General features: G+C 43.6%; 1 protein-coding gene across 1 annotated transcript in view; it reads right to left on the reverse strand.

Moving 5' to 3' along the window:
• The window catches only part of CCDC170 (coiled-coil domain containing 170), a 78,908-nt gene that overhangs the window by 3,455 nt on the left and 53,328 nt on the right, over positions 1 to 22,125 (reverse strand). Inside the window, exons 8-9 of the mRNA XM_044243943.1 lie at positions 15,896 to 16,069; positions 12,648 to 12,890 (exon numbers count right to left, since the gene is read on the reverse strand). Coding sequence (XP_044099878.1) covers positions 12,648 to 12,890; positions 15,896 to 16,069 — 417 coding nt within the window. The remainder of the gene's footprint in view (positions 1 to 12,647; positions 12,891 to 15,895; positions 16,070 to 22,125) is intronic.

Genomic DNA, 22,125 nt, shown 5'->3' on the forward strand with positions numbered 1-22,125 from the left:
GAAACACTAGGATAAAAAAAATATCTCCTCTGCTAGTGGTCTATGACAAGGAAGCCCACCTAAAATCCCCTCAGCGAGTCTTCATTACTACTGTAAGGAAAATCTAGAACAGCAAGATTTCAGAACTAATGCCTTCGGACTTGACCAATGAATATAGGAGGCATGAGACGGCCACAGCATCCCACTGCAAACAAGAGGGAAGGTGTGAGGGTGCCTCTCTCTTGGAAGCTGTACCAGGAGCTTAAAGCCAACACAAAGAGCATTCTGGAGCATGAGGCACATTTTCTTTATTAGCTTAGTATTTAAAATTTTGCCATATCTGCTTACAAAAAAGAATTGGAACAAAATGTCGAAATTCTGATCAATACCATAACATGGATGAACTTTGGACATTACAACAGATAAAATAAGCCAGACACAAAGAAACAGATATTGTATAATTCTATTTCTATGAGGTACCTGGACAGGCTAATTCATAGAGAGAAAATGTGGAACAGAATTCCATCGCCAGGGGAGGAATGGGGAGCTATTTAGTGGGCACTGGATTTCGGTTTGGGAGGATGAAAAGTTCTGGAAATGGATGGTGGTGATGGTCGCACAACACTGTGAATGTATTTAATGCCACTGAATTGTGCACTTAAAAATGGTTCAAATGGTAACTTTTATGTTATGGATAGTTTACCACATTTTTTTAAAAAAGAGTTGGAGGTAGTTTTACATATCCGACACAAAATTTTTAACAGCGACCATTACAAATAAGTATGAACGAGCTACCATCCAGCGTCCACGGGGATGGCTGCAGTCAAAAAGAGAGACAGCATCAAGTGTTGGCGAGGGTGTGGAGAAATTGGAACCCTCACACACTGCTGGTGGGAAGGCAAAGTGGTGCAGCTGTGGGAAACAGTTTTTCCAGTTTTCAAAATATTAAACACAGAGTTAACTCATGAGCCAGCAATTCCACTTCTAGGTTTATATATTCAAGAGAATTAAGAACTTCTGTCACATAAAACCTGTCCACAAATGTTCACAGCAGCTCTATTGATAATCGCCAAAAAGTAACAACAACCCAAATATCCATCAACCGGTGAGTAGACAAATAAAATGTTGTACATCCAGGCAAAGGAATGTTATTCACCAATAAGAAGGAATGAAGCACAGATACATGCTATGGATGAACCTCGAAAACCTTTTGCTAAAGGGGAGAAGCCAGTCAGGAGAGACCTCTTAGCGTATTATTCCATTCATACGAAAGATCCAGAAAAGGCCAGGGACGGGTAGGAGGGGAGACTGCGGGATAACTGCCAATGGGTTGTTTTCAGGGTTGATGAAAATGTTCTGAAATTAGATAACGGAAATTTGCTTTCATCTACTATAACTCACACGACTTCTTAAGAAATTTAGTTTCTGTTCCCGCAGAGAGGAGACTGATGGCAGCCATGCCTGGACAAGTTCAAAGCTTTGAACTGCCTCCATGCAGGAGAAAGGAAATCCTCGGGAAACTGACAGCTGTTGTGGGACTTGCAATGGGGAAGGCATAAAAACCACCACTGCCGCTTGAGAAATCCACAGGCGATACCATGCCAACCACGGTGGAGGGAAGGAATTCAGAGTCCGTTTTTGAGCCAATGAAATGGCACTAGAAGACCAAGTTTCTACCACCCACTAAGTGCAGGTCTGCAGAGGCTGACCTTGGAGATCATGCACAGATTCCAAGTTATGAAAACTCACAGGATCAATACAATGTGCATCCTACCCATAAACCTTTATGAACATATATGTATATTTATTTATAAATCAGATCAGCCGGGGCACCTGGGTGACTCAATGTGTTAAGCCTCTGCCTTCCGTTCAAGTCATGATCTCAGTGTCCTAGGATGGAGCCCCATCGGGCTCTCTGGTCAGCATCGTGCTTGCTTCCCCCTCTTGCTCTGCCTGCCTACTTGTGATCTATCTCTCTATCTATCTATCTATCTCTGTCAAATAAATAAATACATCTTTTTAAAAAAATAAATAAATAAATTAGATCAGCTACTGCTCTAAATAATGTAGTCAGTCGACTATCAAATATGTTACAAATTGGGGGACATTGCATGACTGAAATCTTTATCAGTTTCAAAACAAAGTTATCTCCTTTTAAAACAAAGAGATTCCCCTCATGTGCAAACCATCACACGCTACAGAAAGACTATGCAGCCAAGTGGAAATTTGCTGGGATTGGGATACTGGATTCAAAAGCTTGTATTAAAGGATATGTTCAGCCTTTCTGCTCAGATTAGAAAAACATTTACAGTGGGCTATCTACCAAAAGTGACGGAACACAGCTTGGAGAGTTAGAAGTCCATAAATCAGGTCCTAATGAGGAGAACTCATAGCCAAAAATTTCCGAAAAATACGAGACTTTATCACAATCCTAAAGGCTGCCTCAAATCTCGTCATCCGGGAGCAAAGGCAAGTCATGGAGCTCTGAGCCAAGCCACCAGAACAGAACCAAAAGCCAGGGGATGACAGAGACCTCGCGCTCCTAAATCAAACCCAACAACCGAGATTCCGGGAAGTGGGGTGTGGCTAAGCTGGTTTCTTAATCCTCCGAAAGGAGCTTCCCAGATCCAGCCCAGAGTTCAACAAGAGCCTGTGTCCCGAATGGTCTTCCAGTGGGGCAGAACTGGTCATTGACAAGGCATATGTGCCACCCAGACCCCAGCGGAGATGGAGAAAGCTCCAAGGGGGCCTTACGTCCAGGGAACACTCTGCCTAGTGTCAGCCTCCTTGAGCGAAAAAATGTCAAAATCCAGTGAACAGTTCTCTCTCATGTTAAACAGGCCCAAGGCTCTGAAAGAGATGGTGATGGAATTTAAAATCTGATGGGTTGAATCCCCCAGAGGACCTAAATTCTCTAGCTGGAGGGCTTTCAAGAAGCTGCATTGAAAATGCAACGCTGTGGGAGCTCAACTCTACACACAGGCGCCCTGAAAACTGGGAGCCGCAAAGAGGGAGAGCATCCCCGGGGCCCAAAGACACGCTGCGCCCTTGCTAAAGAGAACCACAAGGGTTTCAGCAGAGGGAAACTGAAGCAGCAAACAGAAGGTGCTCGACTCGGCGGTCTGAGCACACCTCCACTCCCACCGCTCTACAGCCCAAGAAGTCCTTCCTTGTAGGTTCTGCTCGCTGCAACATTCAAAGTAGGAAGAGTTCAAGCTCAGTTCCAATCTACCATCGGAAGATCCACTGAGCCCAAGACGGTAGGTTACAAGAAATATATATAAAGAAAGGGTGCACTGACTGGGTTGGAGAAAGTTCTAGAGTAGAGAAGGAGCATGGGGAGCAGCTGTCTTGCATGGGAGATGATCAAAAGGGTTAGCCAGAGGAAGAGACCTTTGCCGCTGGCTAAAGGATATGATTCCCCTTTGGTGTTTCCGTGAGAGGCTAAATGAAGGTAATAATGGTTTTTCAGGTTTTGGTTGTCTGACTACTGATTTGGGGGCACAGCTCCCTACTAAAATTGGGCCACGTGGTACAGATGAAAAGCCGATACCTCTCCACCCAATATCTATTCTTTCTTTCGTTCTTACTGCCCACAATAGACCCATTTCTCAAGCTGACTTCATCTAAGGGAGGCCTAGGGACTAAGTTCTGGCCAACAGAGATACAAAGCATTGCATTGTTCCTGGAAAGTGGCCTATAGGGTGTCCTCCTGGCTTTCCTCCTCGCCGGTGGCTGGAATGAGGCCAGAGCCCCAGCAGCTAGCTTGTGTTAGGAAGCAGCATTGAGGATGAAAGCTCTTGCCAGAACAGTGCGGCAGAAAGAACAAGCCAGGGCCGCCGATACCACAGAGACATTCTGCTAAGCATGGCAGGCCTTCTTTTCCATGAGAAAGGGCTCTTCTGTCTAAGCCACTGTTATTACAGGGGTGTTCCAATATATTGCACTGAAGCTAATCATAACTGACACAGGTTAAGAAGCAACTGGTGTTACAGGAGTTACACAAAGCATCGTCTGGGTCCCCTGGGGTTCTGCCACATGATTTCCGTGCCTGCACTTCCATTTGCACAAAAACCCATGTTTGTGCCAATTAGTAGTACTACTTTAATTATTCTAAGTTAATGAGGAAAGAGCAATGGTGGACTTCTTACATAATAATGTGTTCCTGCCAAGGGAAGGCCAAACTATGTCACTGTGCATATACAAACAGCACATCTGCAGCTTTCAGTTAAAACACGGGCTAGACTAAATGCTCTGTCCCTAGACCACAGGCATGCGAGACTTCAGAAGAATCCAGGCCACAAGCAATGGATACTACACATTCTAATTAATGGTCATTGTAGTGAAATAATATAATCCAGCACATTGAATTAATATCGTTAATGTTTTCAATTCAACTTTTACACTCCACTTTGCTTTCTAATTGGTCAATTTTACAATGGTAAAAATGTAGCAAGATTGGGGCGCCTATGTGGCTCAGTCGGTTGGGCTGACTCTGGGTTTTGGCTTGGGTCATCATCTCAGGATTGTGGGATCGTGCCCACACCACCCCCCCACCGTCAGGCTCCACACTCAGCAAGGAAGCTGCTTGAGATTCTCTCCCTGTCCCTTTCCCTCCCCCCTGTTCCTCCCCCCAACTCATGCCCTTTCTCTCTCTCTCAAGTAAATAAAATCTTAAAAATGGTGAAGAAAATCTGTTAACCACTTTTTTTAAAATGTAGCAAGATTAAGAAATTTTTATACAGTGTTAAGTTTATATATATTGTATACATGAAAGCAATATTATAATAAAATTATTTTGACTCAAAACAGGGAGGGGAATCTGTAAAAGAATATTTTTCTTTCCAGAAGAGATTTTCTACAGTCATCATGTTTGCCTGCCAACTTAAAATTTAATAGTTTTCTGGAAAGGTCTACATATTCCTGGTTGAGAATTCACAGGGAAATGTACTGCATAAGTCGTAAAAAGCAAGACTGGGATAAACCAGGAGTCAAGGTCTTCAAGCATGGTTTTGCAACAGACAGAGAAATGCGCTCAAAAACTCCACACAAATCCTCCTAACAGCCTTGCTCATAATAGCCAAAAAGTGAAAACAATCATAATGTCCATCACATTTTGAATGCATACACGGTGGGTGGTGGGTCCCAGTGGTGGAATATTATTCGGCGTACGAAGGAATTGTCATGGTTAATATTATGCGTCACCTGGGCTGGCCCACAAGCCAGATATTTGGTGCAACACTGGGAGGGTGTCCTGGGGAGAGACTAATATTTAAATGAGTGGGCTTTCAGTAAAGTAGATTTCCCTTCCATAGCGTGTGGGCTTCATGCAGTCCGTTGAAACCCTGCACAGAACAAAAGTGACTCTCCCTGAGCTAAGAGGGAATTCTACCAGAATCCAACCTCTACACTTGACCTGCAACACCAGCTCTTCCTGCCAGCCTATCCTGCAGATTTTGAACTTGCCAAATTCCATAATCACATGAGCCAATTCTTTAAAATCAGTCAATCTCCCTGTAGCTCTCCCTCCGTCCCTCCCTCTGTGATGTTACACACACACACACATACACACACACACACACACACACACAGAGATCTTGCTCCTCTGGAATACTTGGATAAAATAAATATATTTCATATATATATCATATGTACTTCATGTATATATGTATTTCATACATAGATATGAGAGATAGAGGATATAAATAAAGAGAAAGTCAGAGAAATACTATTAGTTCATACATATCCTATTAGTTCTGTGTGTATATAACAGAGAGAAAGGGAGGGAGACAGACATACCCTATTAGCTCTGCTTCTCCGGAGAGCTCTAATTTAGGAATGAAATGCTAACACGTGCACAAGACGGATGAACGCTGGGAACAGACTAAGGGAAAGAAGCCAGAGGCAAAAGGCCACATATTGTATGATTCCATTTATATGAAGTGCTCAGAAGAGGCAAATCCATAGAGACTGGATATAATTTAGTGGTTTCCAGAGGCTGGGTCAGGGGGAAATAGGGAGTGAATGCGGTAGGTATGGGATTTGCGTGGGAGGGCGGGTGGGGGGTACGACCAACGATCTAGAATTAGGAAGCAGAGATGCCTGAACAACCCCATCAATGTATTAAAACCAGCAAACTGTGGGGGCACCTGGGGGGCTCAGTCTGGTAAGCGGCTACCTTCAGTTCAGATCATGATCTCAAAGTCCTGGGATCGAGCCCCGCATCGGGTTCCCAGCTCAGCAGGGAGCCTGCTTCTCCCTCTCCCTCTTCCCTCTTCCCCTGCTCCTGTTCTCTCTCTCTAATAAATGAATAAACTCTTAAAAAAAAAGAAGAAGCCAGTGAAATATACACTTTAAAAAGGTGAATTTGGGGACATCTGGGTGGCTTAGTCAGTTAAGCATCTGCCTTCAGCTCAGGTCATGACCCCAGGTCCTGGGATCGAGCCCTACGTCAGACTCCCTGCTTGGTGGGGAGCCTGCCTCTCCCTCTGCCTGCTGTTCCCCCTGCTTGTGCTCTTTCTCTCTCTCTCTCTTTCTCTAATGCTCTCTCTCTCTCTCTCTCTCAAACAAATAAAATCTTTTAAATAAATAAATAAATGGGTGAATTTAATGGCATGTGAATTACATCTCAATTTTTTAAGGCATAAAAATGTAGTTCAAATTATTATTTTCTATATCAACCTTCCATAAACGGTGAAATTCTCTTTTTTAAAAATTTTATTTATTTATTAAATTAATTTTTAATTCAATAAGTGTAGTGGGTTGAACTGCATCTCTCCCCACCAAAAAATAAATATATGTCCACCCAGAACCTCAGAATGGGACCTTATTTGGAATAAGGGCCTCTGCCGATATCATTAAGGTAAGGATCTCATCATGAGATCATCCTGCAATAGGGCTGCCCCTAAATCCAGAGGTGGGTGTGACGTATGAGCCTTACAGAAAAGGAGATAGAGCAGGAGGGACACACAAGAGGACAGTCACCTAAGGGTGGTAGCAAAGAGGAATTCCGCAATTACAGGCAGCAAGCAGGAGCCAGATGAGAGAGTGATGCGCCCTCAGCTTCCCCTGAGGGCATCAAGCTTCCCAACATCGTGCTGTCAGGCTCCTGCCCTCCAGAATTATGAGAGAAAAAATTCCTGTCGTATCAAGCCACCCAATTTGTGATCATTGATTATGGCAGCCATTGAATAGGACATGAAGGCCATCTTTGCTACCATTCAGAAATTTACCTTGTGAATAATAACGTCAGTACAGGGACAAGCACAGGCAACATACAAAGATAAAGAGTTAATATCATTGATCTCTCCTGGACACAAATGTATCTCAAACAATAAAAAATAAAAAGTCACTTGTAGCTAAAATCTCTGACAAACTCATGAAGCTAGCATTCACGGTGTTAGTAAGACAGAGAGATCTCTGTTCTCTAATGGAAGGCATCCTGTGTCCGCGGTGAAGGGCCTGACTCATTCTTGAGTCCGTCAAATCCCCCCTCTCCTACATCTTTCCTATAATCTTAGCTGGTAAAAAAGAATTGGATCTTAGTCACCTGGGTGGCTCGGTGGGTTAAAGCCTCTGTCTTCGGCTCAGGTCACGACCTCAGGGTCCTGGGATCGAGCCCCACATCAGGCTCTCTGCTCAGTGAGGAGCCTGCTTCTCCCTCTCCCTCTGCCTGCCTCTCTGCCTACTTGATCTCTGTCAAATAAATAAATAAAATCTTTTTTTAAGAAGTGGATCTCTTTACGCAAAATAAAGCAAATAAACACACAAGCCAACTTTATTTACTTTCCTGACTCTTCCACTTTCCATCTAAATATTCCAGAAGAGCAGACCACCAACTTTTGTTTCCACTTCTTCTTCATCCCTCGGCATGTTGGAACTTTACCTATTCCCAGTGCCATCACCCAGGACCACTACAGTCTACACCACACGTGCTTGAGTCAGAGGTGTCCCAATGCCAATGGCAGGAGACAGCCATTTCCCCTCTACCTTACCACTGTGCTTGATGCTATTGGCTACAGCCTCACTCTAGAGACCCCCCTGTTCTCCCTCCCTTGTCTCTCTCTGTTTCCTTTTAGTCTCTTCCCTGATGGTTTCCCTCTCGTGTCTGAAAGTCTTCAATGGCTCCCCAGGACCCAGAGGACAAGTCCAAGCATCTCAGGAGACACCCAACACGCTGGGTGATCCGGCCCCTGTCCGCTGCCCAGCTTCTTCTTCCCCCACCCCACCTCTGGACATCAGCATGGTGCCAGCAACAAACGACCGAGCTTCTGCTCGCCTGCTGAATGCATCTGGTTATCGCTGGTATCATTCCCTTCTCCAATCTACTTGTCTATACTTCAGTTACTCCCATCGTACATCCATAATTTTTCCCATATCCACGTATCATTTATGGTCATCATTTCCTTTCCTTAAGCCAACCATCTTTTGAACTTACCTAATTTATTTCTATGAAAAGGAATTTTGTAGGATTTCAGTAGAATTTGCCACGACTGGAAGATAACAATAAAACAGAAACTGTACAATGACCATGAGGAGCATCGAGTCATGTATGGAATAGTTGGTCACTATCTCATACACCTGAAACCAATATAACTATATCTTAATTATACTGGAATTCCAAAATTTTTAAAGAAAGAAAAAATCCACTGTACAGTGAAAACAAAACAGTATTTCTAGATACTATTCCTTGTACCCAGCGCTGAGCTTAAGGCTTCTTCTTTATTTAAAATGTAGACTAGCAGGGTGCCTGGGTAGCTCAGTGGGTTGAGTGTCTGCCTTCAGCCCAGGTCATGATCCCAGAGTCCCAGGATCGAGCCCCACATTGGGCTCCTGCTCGCCAGGGAGTCTGCTGCTCCCTCTCCCTCTCCCCAACTCATACTGGCTCTCTCTCTTTCTCTCTCTCAAATAAATAGATAAAATCTTTAAAATAAATAAATAAAATGGAGACTAGTAATGTTCTAGGGGCATAAAGACATAATAACCTCTAATTAAGATTTTCTCCTTGATAAGGAGTTGGAAGAAAATGGAATCGGAAGGAAGGAAGGAATTGGAAGAAAAACGAAAGGGCACCCATTTTTTACCTCATGACGGAACATTGTATAGTGACCTGAAGTGACCTAAAGCACCTAGAAGCATTTTATATGCCATTTAGAGCTGTGTGCCTCACACTCAAAAGCGTCGCTTTACCCCAATGACCCCAGAAGAAGAAAGTGTTAAGCCTGACACTATCACCAGAACCACGCATTGCACAGTCCCGTCACCCAAAGAGCAAAGCTTCATTGCAAGCATCAGGCTTGCTTGTGAAAGGCTACGTGGAGAGACCACTGGCAGGTGAAGTATCATAATCCAGGCGGAACAGGAGGCAGATGTGAGGCAGCTGTCCTTGCGGCCAAACGCGAACACACTTCTCAGATGCCAGGCCCAGTCCCCACCAGCTGCTGACCCCCTTCTGCTGCCGAAAGCGTGCGCTTCTCTCTGCGCAGCACCATCTGTAGGTTATAGGGTCACCCTGGCTCAGGGTCCCAGCGCCACACTCACCCAGCCTGGAAAACGCCCTCCTCAGAAGCCGCACCCCCTAGGGGCCCCCAGACCGCCCTTCACCAGGAACTTCCAAAGCCTCTCTTCCTCCACTCTCCCCCAGCAGCTGCCCGGCCCTGTGCCTGGGCATCGCCCACGGGGGATCCCTTCTTCCACCGGCACCTCACTGGCTGCTGCACCGTGAGCTGCCATGCCCCGTGCAGGCCAAGCTTCCTCAGGCTCCTGACGCGTGTGCTAATCCTAAAGCCTCATCCAGCCCCCCAGGACAAACTGCCCGCCCCCCAGGACTGACAGAATTAGCTGCAACGGTGGGGCGTCTGGGTGGCTCAATGGATTAAGCCGCTGCCTTCGGCTCAGGTCATGGTCTCGGGGTCCTGGGATCGAGCCCCGCGTCGGGCTCTCTGCTCGGCGGGGAGCCTGCTTCCTCCTCTCTCTCTCTCTGACTAACTCTCTGCCTACTTGTGATTTCTCTCTCTCTCTCTGTCAAATAAATAAATAAATAAATATCTAAAAGAAAAAAAAAGAAAGAAAGAAAGAATTAGCTACAATGGCAACTAACATTTGTACCGGGCTTTATTCTATTTTAGCTTTATGGTAACTGGCCACATGCAGAGAGCTAGCTGGAACCTTCCCGTAAATGTCACAGAGTCCAGACAGCCCTTTGTCCCGGGCTAGCCCACATCTCTCAGAGATGGAATCTCAGTTCTTAGAAACTGGCAAAAGCAACACAGGCCTCTAGCATGGGGGGAAGCAAGGGCCTCTGTGATGATATGGGGACGGGCGGGGTGGAATGAGCCCAGTGGGATCCAGTTAGGGAGAAGGGATGCTCCAAGGCCCAAGCCACGCAGATTTCACAACGAGGTTAACAGTAAAATAAACAGCAAGATGAAGTCAACCCTGACTTTTTAAATTAAGCTTCTTAGTTTGTCCTGAGCACAGAAGAGCGCACTGTAGGAGAAGGGTAGTGGCAGGCTAGAGGGAGCGGAAGGGAAAGAAGCCAGGCAGCCCACAGGTACCTCCCAGCACCAGCTGCACCTTGTTTCTGAAACATGGCGTGGTCTCATCAGAGATCCTTGCTTGGGTCCTTCCTCGGAGAGACCAGGAGGCATCAGGCCTCCCCGGTGTCCCCCCCACTTAGTCATCAGTAGTAACTACCCAGACTGCTCCATGTCATTCTCTACCCCCCTGGCTTCGTGGAGCTCCAGAAGCTCCGAGTATGAAAATCCCCAGTGCTCTTTCCCTTTCCTTCCTATCACAGATTTCTTTGAGGAATTTGAACTATTCCCTTGACACACACTTACAATGGAACTTGTCCTTTCTTTATGACTGAATTTACTTCCCAGTTTTGAAATCCAAGTTCACTTTATTTATCATGCCTCGTCTATGTTTTTCTACCTGCCTACTGAACACCAGTTATGGGAGCTATTGTCATCTCTCCTTCAACAGGAGGAAGCCAATGAATAGAACAGATTCTTCCAAGGCCCAAGGCTAGGGGTATAGCAATAATAGTAGTAAAGACATTAATAAGTTCTAATCAAGATTTCCTCCTTGACCATGGGAAGAACTGGAAGAAAAAAAACGAAGGGAACCCATCTTTCACTTCAGGACTCAACGTTATATAATGCCCTGCCGTATGCCAACTAGAAACACGTTATGTCCACCACAGGACATTTGAACACCCGGCTTTACAACACAGATGCTGCCTCAGCTCCCCCTGCAGCCCCTTCCGGCCAGGGTGGGAGCAGTGGCTTGCTGACCCCATACCCCAACACCCCCCAAGATCAGTCTCAAGGTGTGAAGAGGTGTGGAAGATACTTGATACTTTCTCCCCACATTTTGCACCCCATCAGATCCTTTCGCTTGCTTCCTGCTTTCCTTCCTCTGGCCTGTGTCTGCCCTTTTTTTTCCTCTAGGGAAATAAGCCTCAACTCAAAAGGGTTTCAGGGGAAAAGAGCTAATGACTCAAAATAAAAAATAAAATAGGGAATACTTCCTAAAATACTGTCCCCGCCACATATATTTAAGTGCTAGCTTAATGCCAGGTTCCTTTTCCCTGCTGGTCTGTCTCCAGACTCAGAAACATTCCAGAAGCCCAGTCTAGAGCGCTATCTGCAAAGCGCCAGGACATCATTCTCATCTGTATTCCTAACACGCATATCCGCCAGAAGTGGTTTGTGCCGATGGAGTTACATATACATTCCAGGGGCACACACGCACACAGGACGTTTAAAGATTTTGATTAAATTTGTTTACGTTTTAATTCCTTTTTCTCTGTAGTGATTAGAAGGGGAACGCTTGAAATCCAGGACACACGCTGCCCTGATCTGGGCACCTTCCTCACTTCCGGGGATAAGGCTTCTCCTGCAGCTCCTGAAACACCAGTTGCCCCCCTGACTCTTCCAGTGAAGAGCTGGGATCATTTGCTCATTTCTTCCTAAGCAAATTCCTACACAATCACTCCCTACAGGATCCCAAGTACCAGTCACCCACCCTTGGAAGAAATGCTTCTCTTTTCTGTAGTTCGCACCACCCCTTTCTTTTCTTTCAATTCCAGAATGGTTAATAGACGATGTTCTATTCCTTTCAGAGGTATGACACAGTGACTCCACACTTCCACGTCTTACTCGGTGCTCACCCCAAGACGTGGTCTCTCCATCCCCTCCGCTGACAACACCCTCTTCGGACCGACTTTTCACACAGCCACCACGGTCTCATTCCAATTATCGAAGACACGCTGCGCTGATCTAATATGCCGATCTGTGTAGCTTTTGCCTTTCCCCCACGACTCTAGAAAATCAGAGGAAGCTTTTGTCCCTGTTTCTGTTCTGCTGCGTCTGTTATAAGACTTCCACTCTTTGGGGCGCCTGGGTGGCTCAGTGGGTTAAAGCTGCTGCCTTTGGCTCAGGTCATGATCCTGGGGTCCTGGGATCGAGCCCCCACATTGGGCTCTCTGTTCAGTGGGGAGCCTGCTTCCATCCCTCTCTCTGCCTGCCTCTCTGCGTACTCGTGATCTCTGTCTGTCAAGTAAGTAAATAAATTCTTAAAAAAGGAAAAAGACTTCCACTCTTCCACATAATTAAAAATGGTAACTTGCAAAAAGCAACAAGGGAACCAAGCCGAGCACTTGCCTTGAGCTCACTGGCGTCAGCCAGCTTGGCTCTGAGCTCCGTGTTCGCTTCTCGACACACACTCAGCTCCTTCTGCAGCCTCTCCACCTTCTTCTGCAACTTTCTTAGAGTGAGATTGGCCTCGTCCCTCTCCACGGCCAAGGCCGAGCGCACCTGCTTCTCCTCCTCCAGCTGGGCCACCTTCTGCCGCAGAAGGCTCAGATGTAGTTCTTTGCTCTCCAGCCTTTCTCTCTGAGTCCTGAGCTGATTTGGTACAAACAGGGATTTTAAAAAAAATAAGAATCATCATTGGACAATCAGTAAATAAAAATGAATCACTCGGACCATGTTGTTCTTTATCTACACTTCAATAAGACTCATCTGTAAACCGCCCAAAAAGGTTATTGGATTCCTTTCCCTGATTGCTTTTTTTATTCCTATTTTTCCAAGAATTAATTTTGTAGCTGCAAGGTGAGACAAAGGAGGCACAGAAGACACAGAGGGAAGTAGGCTTTCAACATCGGATTCCCTCCAACATATGTGCAGCATAATAGGCACATAAAATTACTTTTAAAAGGACTAAAACGGGCTTATCAAGACCAGAATATGGTAGAGAGACAAAATCCTCTCCACCACCCCAAGCCAACTATACTTACACTGGTCTTTTCTAAAAGAAGCCAGAGTGCAGGTTAGTGCCCAAAACCTAGACTGAGTGATTTTAATCCTGTAGAACTAGACTGAGTGACATCAAACATGAGAGTTGGTGTATTTTTAAAGTAAGCTATACAAGGGAGAGTTTAAAGAAAGCTTGGTTTATATGTTTAAAATCTTTGAAATAGAAGGGACTTAAGAGGCGCCTGGGTGGCTCAGTGCGTTAAAGCCTCTGCCTTCGGCTCAGGTCGTGGTCCTGGGGTCCTGAGATCGAGCCCCACACCGGGCTCTCTGCTCAGTGGGGAGCCTGCTTCCTCCTCTCTCTCCGCCTGCCTCTCCGCCTACTTGTGATCTCTGTCTGTCAAATAAATAAATAAAATATTTTTTAAAAAAGAAGGGACTTAAGAATGTTTTTAGTTCATTGGCATCTTTATTATATACCTTGCCTATACCCTCCACAAACCAAGCAGAGAACAAGTTCTTCAAATAGCACTTACCACTCACAGTCAAACTTGATAAAGGAAATTACAGTGGTTTTTAGAAAAAGATTATGGACCCTAAGGGGGGAAAACGTCCTCCTAGGCATCAAATGTCACATTTAGTGAGTAGAATATTAAGTACAGGAAACTCTTTCATCTGCTGCGTGCACTGGACTTTAGAATCGTTTAGAATTCTAGAATGTTAGAGCTGAAGAGTGTCGCATTTTCCCTAATTATATACTCCACACTCGTGAAGTGTTCGGAGACGTGAAGGGCAGACGGAAGCACAGGCTTGTACATCTTGTCTAACTGGGACAGCATGGTCCAGACCAGATCCATCCTTAACAAGGCCCTTTTCATGTTCTCTAACCAAATTTCCTTCTTTGAGCTTCTCCATGTCAAATCCACTCTACTGCAAAATTACACTGGTAAGGTCTGTAGACTGGTAATTTTAATGATTATACAATACTTAATAATGTTAATTTTAATGATTATACAATGCTTTAAGAAGGGATGGTGTTGAAGAAATCAATTTTCTAGGAGAACTCAAAGAACGGTAGCTCAATTCAATGTCTCCAATGATAATAAGGTTACTGCTTTTTTAAAAATAAAACACTCCTAAACATCTAGTAAATGGAGAAAGGTCAAATGTGAATCGGTACAGTCTATAAGCCAAGAGTTTAAACATGTATTTTATTAAAAATGAACAATCTTATGAGGAAGATATTATACCTACCTTAAATATGCGGAAACAGTGAGAGCTATGTAATTTGTCTATGGTCACATAGCTTGGTGGAACCAAACTGTGATTCAAGATGTGACTCATTACACAGCCTGTACGCTATAATTCCATCACAGAATTTTCTCCGAAGAACTGTTACAAGAACACATCTGCGTTTTGCTCTCTTTCACCAATGCCAATAATTATATAGGAATTAGATTTTTCCCCTTTTGTCCACTCATTCATTTATTTCCTCTAAACTGTTTCTAACTCTTCTTTTGAATGAGTGAAAAATTAGCTTTCCTCCTCACTTTACTATCCAATGCAAGAGGATTTATCCAGTTGTCACATGTTCCCCAGCTCTCCTCATCTTTTTTAAGAATATGAACAGTTTCTTAGCAAGGCAAGTGGCTACCCAGAGTAAAGACTACAGTTTCCGGGGCGCCTGGGTGGCTCAGTGGGTTAGGGCCTCTGCCTTCGGCTCAGGTCATGATCCCAGCGTCCTGGGATCGAGCCCCGCATCGGGCTCTCTGCTCTGTGGGGAGCCTGCTTCCTCCTCTCTCTCTGCCTGCCTCTCTGCCTACTTGTGATCTCTGTCAAATAAATGGAAAATCTAAAAAAAAAAAAAAAGACTACAGTTTCCATCTTCCCTTGCAGCTAGTTTCAGCCTTCAGAACCATGTGATATAAATACAAGCTCACACAGAAAATTCTAGAAGCCTCCATCAAAAGACTGCTCACACATGCTCTATTGAATCCCTCTTCATCATCCCTTTCTGCTCTAAACTTCTATCTGGAACACAGACATGATGATTCTAGGTACCATTATGAAACTTCAGGATGTGGACTACTCCAGGAGTGGGAGATTAATGGACTGAAATCAGCTGGGCTCCTTGAAAACTTTACGGAGCAGGGGCACCTGGGTGGCTCAGTGGGTTAAGCCGCTGCCTTCGGCTCGGGTCATGATCTCAGGGTCCTGGGATCGAGTCCCGCATCGGGCTCTCTGCTCGGCGGGGAGCCTGCTTCCCTCTCTCTCTCTCTCTCTGTCTGCCTCTCCGTCTACTTGTGATTTCTCTCTGTCAAATAAATAAATAAAATAAAATAAAATAAAAAACTTTACGGAGCAGACCTGCCACACTTGCCCTGAGCCGCCTACCTCCAGAAATTTATGTGAGGTGGGGGGACCACTTCGTGTCATTTAAGCCACTTTTAGTTGGGATCCCTATTACTCATGGTCACACATCACCTTGGCTGATATACTTACCATCCCTCAGACTTGAAACAGAGACTCAAATTCTAAATATGTATTTGTATGTTTCCTCACTACAGTCGCAAATTGGAAGGAGTACATTATTTTTCAATATTTAAGTCTCTCCGCAATCCCTTCTCTCAGCACCAGCAAGTTTCAATATCCCCTACCTTTCTCTGTAAATTGTGGGCAATAGTCTTGTTTTCAATGACTGCGTTGCTCTCGAGACGGACCAGCTGCTCCGTGCGAGCTAAAACTACATCCAGACGCATGTCAAAGCCAAGTTCAGCAGCCATCTGGTCCAGTTTCATTTTTTCTGAGAGTTGATCCAGAAATTTAAGATACTAAACCCAAGAACAAAAATTAAATTGAGACACAAAAACAAAGTTAACAAGTGATCTCACAGTACCCCAAGCTTATAGACAGGTCCCATTAAACCTAGTCTGTAGCCCAGCCTGGGACCCCAGTGCCTGGGAATGAATCTCTGTACCATCAGGCCAGTTCCATGTCCTGCTTTGTGTCCAAATTCACTTGACTCTCCTGGTCAGTGATCTTGATGTCCAACCTAACAGTAGACACTCTTCTTCACCCCACCACATGACAAATCTGCCACCGTCCTGACTACATCCACATGTCTCTGTTTTGGCTACTTGTTGCTACCACGATGCCCCTTCTAAGTTAATCCAGCTCCTGGCTACTCATGTTCCATGGCAATTTTTCCCACCTAAGTGGGCCCTGCCCTCAAATGTTAAACAAACAAACAAACAAACAAAATGACAACAGTTACCACTCTGATCACTCCATAATCAAAGCTCTCCATACAAATATACTTGGACAATGCTTTTGCTTCCATATTTAAAATCCTACACACACACACACACACACCCCAAAAAAAAAAGTCTTTAAGAGTTTTTTTTTAATTTCTTTTCAGCGTAACAGTATTCATTGTTTTTGCACCACATCCAGTGATCCATGCAATCCGTGCCCTCTCTAGTACCCACCACCTGGTTCCCCCAACTTCCCACCCCCCACCCCTTCAAAACCCTCAGATTGTTTTTCAGAGTCCATAGTCTCTCATGGTTCACCTCCCCTTCCAATTTCCTTCAACTCCCTTCTCCTCTCCAACTCCCCTTGTCCTCCATGCTATTTGTTATGCTCCACAAATAAGTGAAACCATATGATAATTGACTCTCTCTGCTTGACTTATTTCACTCAGCATAATCTCTTCCAGTCCTGTCCATGTTGATATAAAAGTTGGGTATTCGTCCTTTCTGATGGAGGCATAGTACTCCATAGTGCATATGGACCACATCTTCCTTATCCATTCGTCCATTGAAGGGCATCTTGTTTCTTTCCACAGTTTGGTGACCATGGCCATTGCTGCTATAAACATTGGGGTACAGATGGCCCTTCTTTTCACTACATCTGTATCTTTGGGGTAAATACCCAGGAGTGCAATGGCAGGGTGATAGGGTAGCTCTATTTTTAATTTCTTGAGGAATCTCCACACTGTTTTCCAAAGTGGCTGCACCAACTTGCATTCCCACCAACAGTGGAAGAGGATTCCCCTTTCTCCACATCCCTCCAACACATGTTGTTTCCTGTCTTGTTAATTTTGGCCATTCTAACTGGTGTAATGTGGTATCTCAATGTGGTTTTAATTTGAATCTCCCTGATGGCTAGTGATGATGAACATTTTTTTCATGTGTCTGATAGACATTTGTATGTCTTCATTGGAGAAGTGTCTGTTCATATCTTCTGCCCATTTTTTGATATGATTGTCTGTTTTGTGTGTGTTGAGTTTGAGGAGTTCTTTATAGATCCTGGATATCAACCTTTTGTCTGTACTGTCATTTGCAAATATCTTCTCCCATTCCATGGGTTGCCTCTTTGTTTTCTTGACTGTTTCCTTTGCTGTGCAGAAGCTTTTGACCTTGATGAAGTCCCAAAAGTTCATCTTAGCTTTTGTTTCCTTTGTCTTTGGAGACATATCTTGAAAGAAGTTGCTGTGGTTGATATCGAAGAGGTGACTGCCTATGTTCTCCTCTAGGATTCTGATGGATTCCTGTCTCACTTTGAGGTCTTTTATCCATTTTGAGTTTATCTTTGTGTACGGTGTAAGAGAATGGTTGAGTTTCATTCTTCTACATATAGCTGTCCAGTTTTCCCAGCACCATTTATTGAAGAGACTGTCTTTTTTCCACTGTATATTTTTTCCTATTTTGTCGAAGATTATTTGACCATAGAGTTGAGGGTCCATATCTGGGCTCTCTACTCTGTTCCACTGTCTATGTGTCTGTTTTTATGCCAGTACCATGCTGTCTTGGTGATCACAGCTTTGTAGTAAAGCTTGAAATCAGGTAATGTGATGCCCCCTGTTTTATTTTTGTTTTTCAACATTTCCTTAGCGATTTGGGGTCTCTTCTGATTCCACACAAATTTTTGGATATTTGCTCCAGCTCTTTGAAAAATACCAGTGGAATTTTTATTGGAATGGCATTAAAAGTATAGATTGCTCTAGGCAGTATAGACATTTTAACAATGTTTATTCTTCCAATCCAAGAGCATGGAATGATCTTCCATCTGTGTCTTCTTCAATTTCTTTCATGAATGTTCTGTAGCTCCTCGAGTAGGACCAGATGGACCTCATAGATATATACAGAACATTCCACCCTAAAACAACAGAATCCTCATTCTTCTCAAGTGCACATGGAACCTTCTCAAGAATAAACCACATACTGGGCCACAAATCAGGACTCAACCAATACCAAAAGACTGAGATTATTCCCTGCATATTCTCAGATCACAATGCTTTGAAACTGGAGCTCAATCATAAGGAAAAGTTTGGAAGGAACTCAAACACCTGGAAGCTAAAGACCACCTTGCTTAAGAATGCTTGGATCAACCAGGAGATCAAAGAAGAACTGAAACAATTCATGGAAACCAATGAGAATGAAGACACTTCGGTCCAAAACCTATGGGATACAGCAAAGGCGGTCCTAAGGGGAAAATATATAGCCATCCAAGCCTCGCTCAAAAAAATTGAAAAATCCAGAACACACCAGCTGTCTCTACACCTTAAAGAACTGGAGGATCAACAACAAATCAAACCAACTCCACACATAAGAAGGGAAATCATCAAGATTAGAGCTGAGATCAATGAGGGAGAAACCAGAGATACAGTAGAACGTATCAATGAAACTAGAAGCTGGTTTTTTGAAAGAATCAATAAGATCGATAAGCCACTGGCTACACTAATCCAAAAGAAAAGAGAGAAATCCCAAATTCATAAAATTATGAATGAAAGGGGAGAGATCACAACTAACACCAAGGAAGTAGAAACAATCATCAGAAGTTACTACGAACAGTTATATGCCAATAAGCTTAGCAACCTTGATGAAATGGATGCATTCCTGGAAAAATATAAACTACCAAAATTGAACCAGGAAGAAATCGACAACCTGAATAGACCGATATCTAATAACGAGATTGAAGCAGTGATCAAAAATCTCCCAAAAAACAAGAGCCCAGGACCTGACGGATTCCCTGGGGAATTCTACCAAACCTTCCAAGAAGAAATAACACCTATTCTCCTGAAGCTGTTTCAAAAAATTGAAGCAGAAGGAAAACTTCCAGACTCTTTCTATGAAGCCAGCATTACCCTGATCCCCAAACCAGGCAAGGACCATACCAAAAAGGAGAATTTCAGACCAATATCACTGATGAATATGGATGCTAAGATTCTCAACAAGATCCTAGCCAACAGGATCCAACAACACATTAAAAAGATTATCCACCATGATCAGGTGGGATTCATCCCTGGGCTACAAGGATGGTTCAACATTCGTAAATCAATCAATGTGATACAACAAATTAATAGGAGAAGAGAGAAGAACCACATGGTCCTCTCAATTGATGCAGAAAAAGCATTTGACAAAATCCAACATCCGTTCCTGATTAAAACGCTTCAAAGTATAGGGATAGAGGGAACATTCCTGAACCTCATCAAATCTATCTATGAAAGACCCACAGCAAATATCATCCTCAATGGGAAAAAGCTTGCAGCCTTCCCGTTGAGATCAGGAACAAGACAAGGATGCCCACTTTCACCACTCTTGTTCAACATAGTATTAGAAGTCCTAGCAACAGCAATCAGACAACAGAGAGAAATAAAAGGTATCCAAATTGGTAATGAAGAAGTCAAACTCTCTCTCTTCGCAGATGACATGATTCTTTATATGGAAAACCCAAAAGACTCCACCCCCAAACTACTAGAACTCATACAGCAATTCAGCAGCGTGGCAGGATACAAAGTCAATGTGCAGAAATCAGTGGCTTTCTTATACACTAACAAGGAAAATACAGAAAGGGAAATTAGAGAATCGATTCCATTTACTATAGCACCAAGAACCATAAGATACCTGGGAATAAACCTAACTAAAGAGGTAAAGGATCTATACTTGAGGAACTATAGAACACTCATGAAAGAAATTGAAGAAGACACAAAAAGATGGAAGACCATTCCATGCTCTTGGATCGGAAGAATAAACATCGTTAAAATGTCTATACTGCCTAGAGCAATCTATACTTTTAATGCCATTCCGATCAAAATTCCACCGGCATTCTTCAAAGAGCTGGAGCAAATAATCCAAAAATTTGTATGGAATCAGAAGAGACCCCGAATCGCTAAGGAAACGTTGAAAAACAAAAATAAAGCTGGCGGCATCACCTTACCTGATTTCAAGCTTTATTACAAAGCTGTGATCACCAAGACAGCATGGTACTGGCATAAAAACAGACACATAGACCAGTGGAACAGAGTAGAGAGCCCTGATATGGACCCTCAACTCTATGGTCAATTAATCTTCGACAAAACAGGAAAAAATATACAGTGGAAAAAAGACAGTCTCTTCAATAAATGGTGCTGGGAAAACTGGACAGCTATATGTAGAAGAATGAAACTCGACCATTCTCTTACACCGTACACAAAGATCAACTCAAAATGGATAAAAGACCTCAACGTGAGACAGGAATCTATCAGAATCTTAGAGGAGAACATAGGCAGTAATCTCTTCGATATCAGCCACAGCAACTTCTTTCAAGATACGTCTCCAAAGGCAAAGGAAACAAAAGCGAAAATAGACTTCTGGGACTTCATCAAAATCAAAAGCTTCTGCACAGCAAAGGAAACAGTCAACAAAACAAAGAGGCAACCCACGGAATGGGAGAAGATATTTGCAAATGACAGTACAGACAAAAGGTTGATATCCAGGATCTATAATGAACTCCTCAAACTCAACCCACACGAAACAGACAAACACATCAAAAAATGGGCAGAAGATATGAACAGACACTTCTCCAATCAAGAAATACAAATGGCTATCAGACACATGAAAAAATGCTCATCATCATTAGCCCTCAGGGAGATTCAAATTAAAACCACATTGAGATATCACCTTACACCAGTTAGAATGGCCAAAATTAACAAAACAGGAAACAACATGTGTTGGAGAGGATGTGGAGAAAGGGGAACCCTCTTACACTGTTGGTGGGAATGCAAGTTGGTGCAGCCTCTTTGGAGAACAGTGTGGAGATTCCTCAAGAAATTAAAAATAGAGCTTCCCTACGACCCTGCAATTGCACTCCTGGGTATTTACCCCAAAGATACAGATGTCGTGAAAAGAAGGGCCATCTGTACCCCAATGTTTATAGCAGCAATGGCCACAGTCGCCAAACTATGGAAAGAACCAAGATGCCCTTCAACGGATGAATGGATAAGGAAGATGTGGTCCATATACACTATGGAGTATTATGCCTCCATCAGAAAGGACGAATATCCAACTTTTGTAGCAACATGGACGGGACTGGAAGAGATTATGCTGAGTGAAATCAGTCAAGCAGAGAGAGTCAATTATCATATGGTTTCACTCATTTGTGGAGCATAACCAATAGCATGGAGGACAAGGGGCGTTAGAGAGTAGTAGGGAATTTGGGTAAATTGGAAGGGGAGGTGAACCATGAGAGACTATGGACTCTGAAAAACAGTCTGAGGGGTTTGAAGTGGCGGGGGGGTGGGAGGTTGGGGTACCAGGTGGTGGGTATTATTGAGGGCACAGCTTGCATGGAGCACTGGGTGTGGTGAAAAAATAATGAATACTGTTTTTCTGAAAATAAATAAATTGGGAAAAAAAAAAAATAAATAAAGATGGTAGTTTTGTGCATCAAAAATAACAAACACAATAAAGCATTAAATAAAAAAAAAAAAAAAAAAAAAAAAAAAAAGAATGCTTGGATCAACCACGAGATCAAAGAAGAACTTAAACAATTCATGGAAACCAATGAGAATGAAGACACTTCGATCCAAAACCTATGGGATACAGCAAAGGCGGTCCTAGGGGGG

This window comes from Neovison vison, chromosome 1 (genome assembly GCF_020171115.1).
Source record: "Neovison vison isolate M4711 chromosome 1, ASM_NN_V1, whole genome shotgun sequence".
Lineage (NCBI taxonomy): Eukaryota > Metazoa > Chordata > Mammalia > Carnivora > Mustelidae > Neogale > Neogale vison.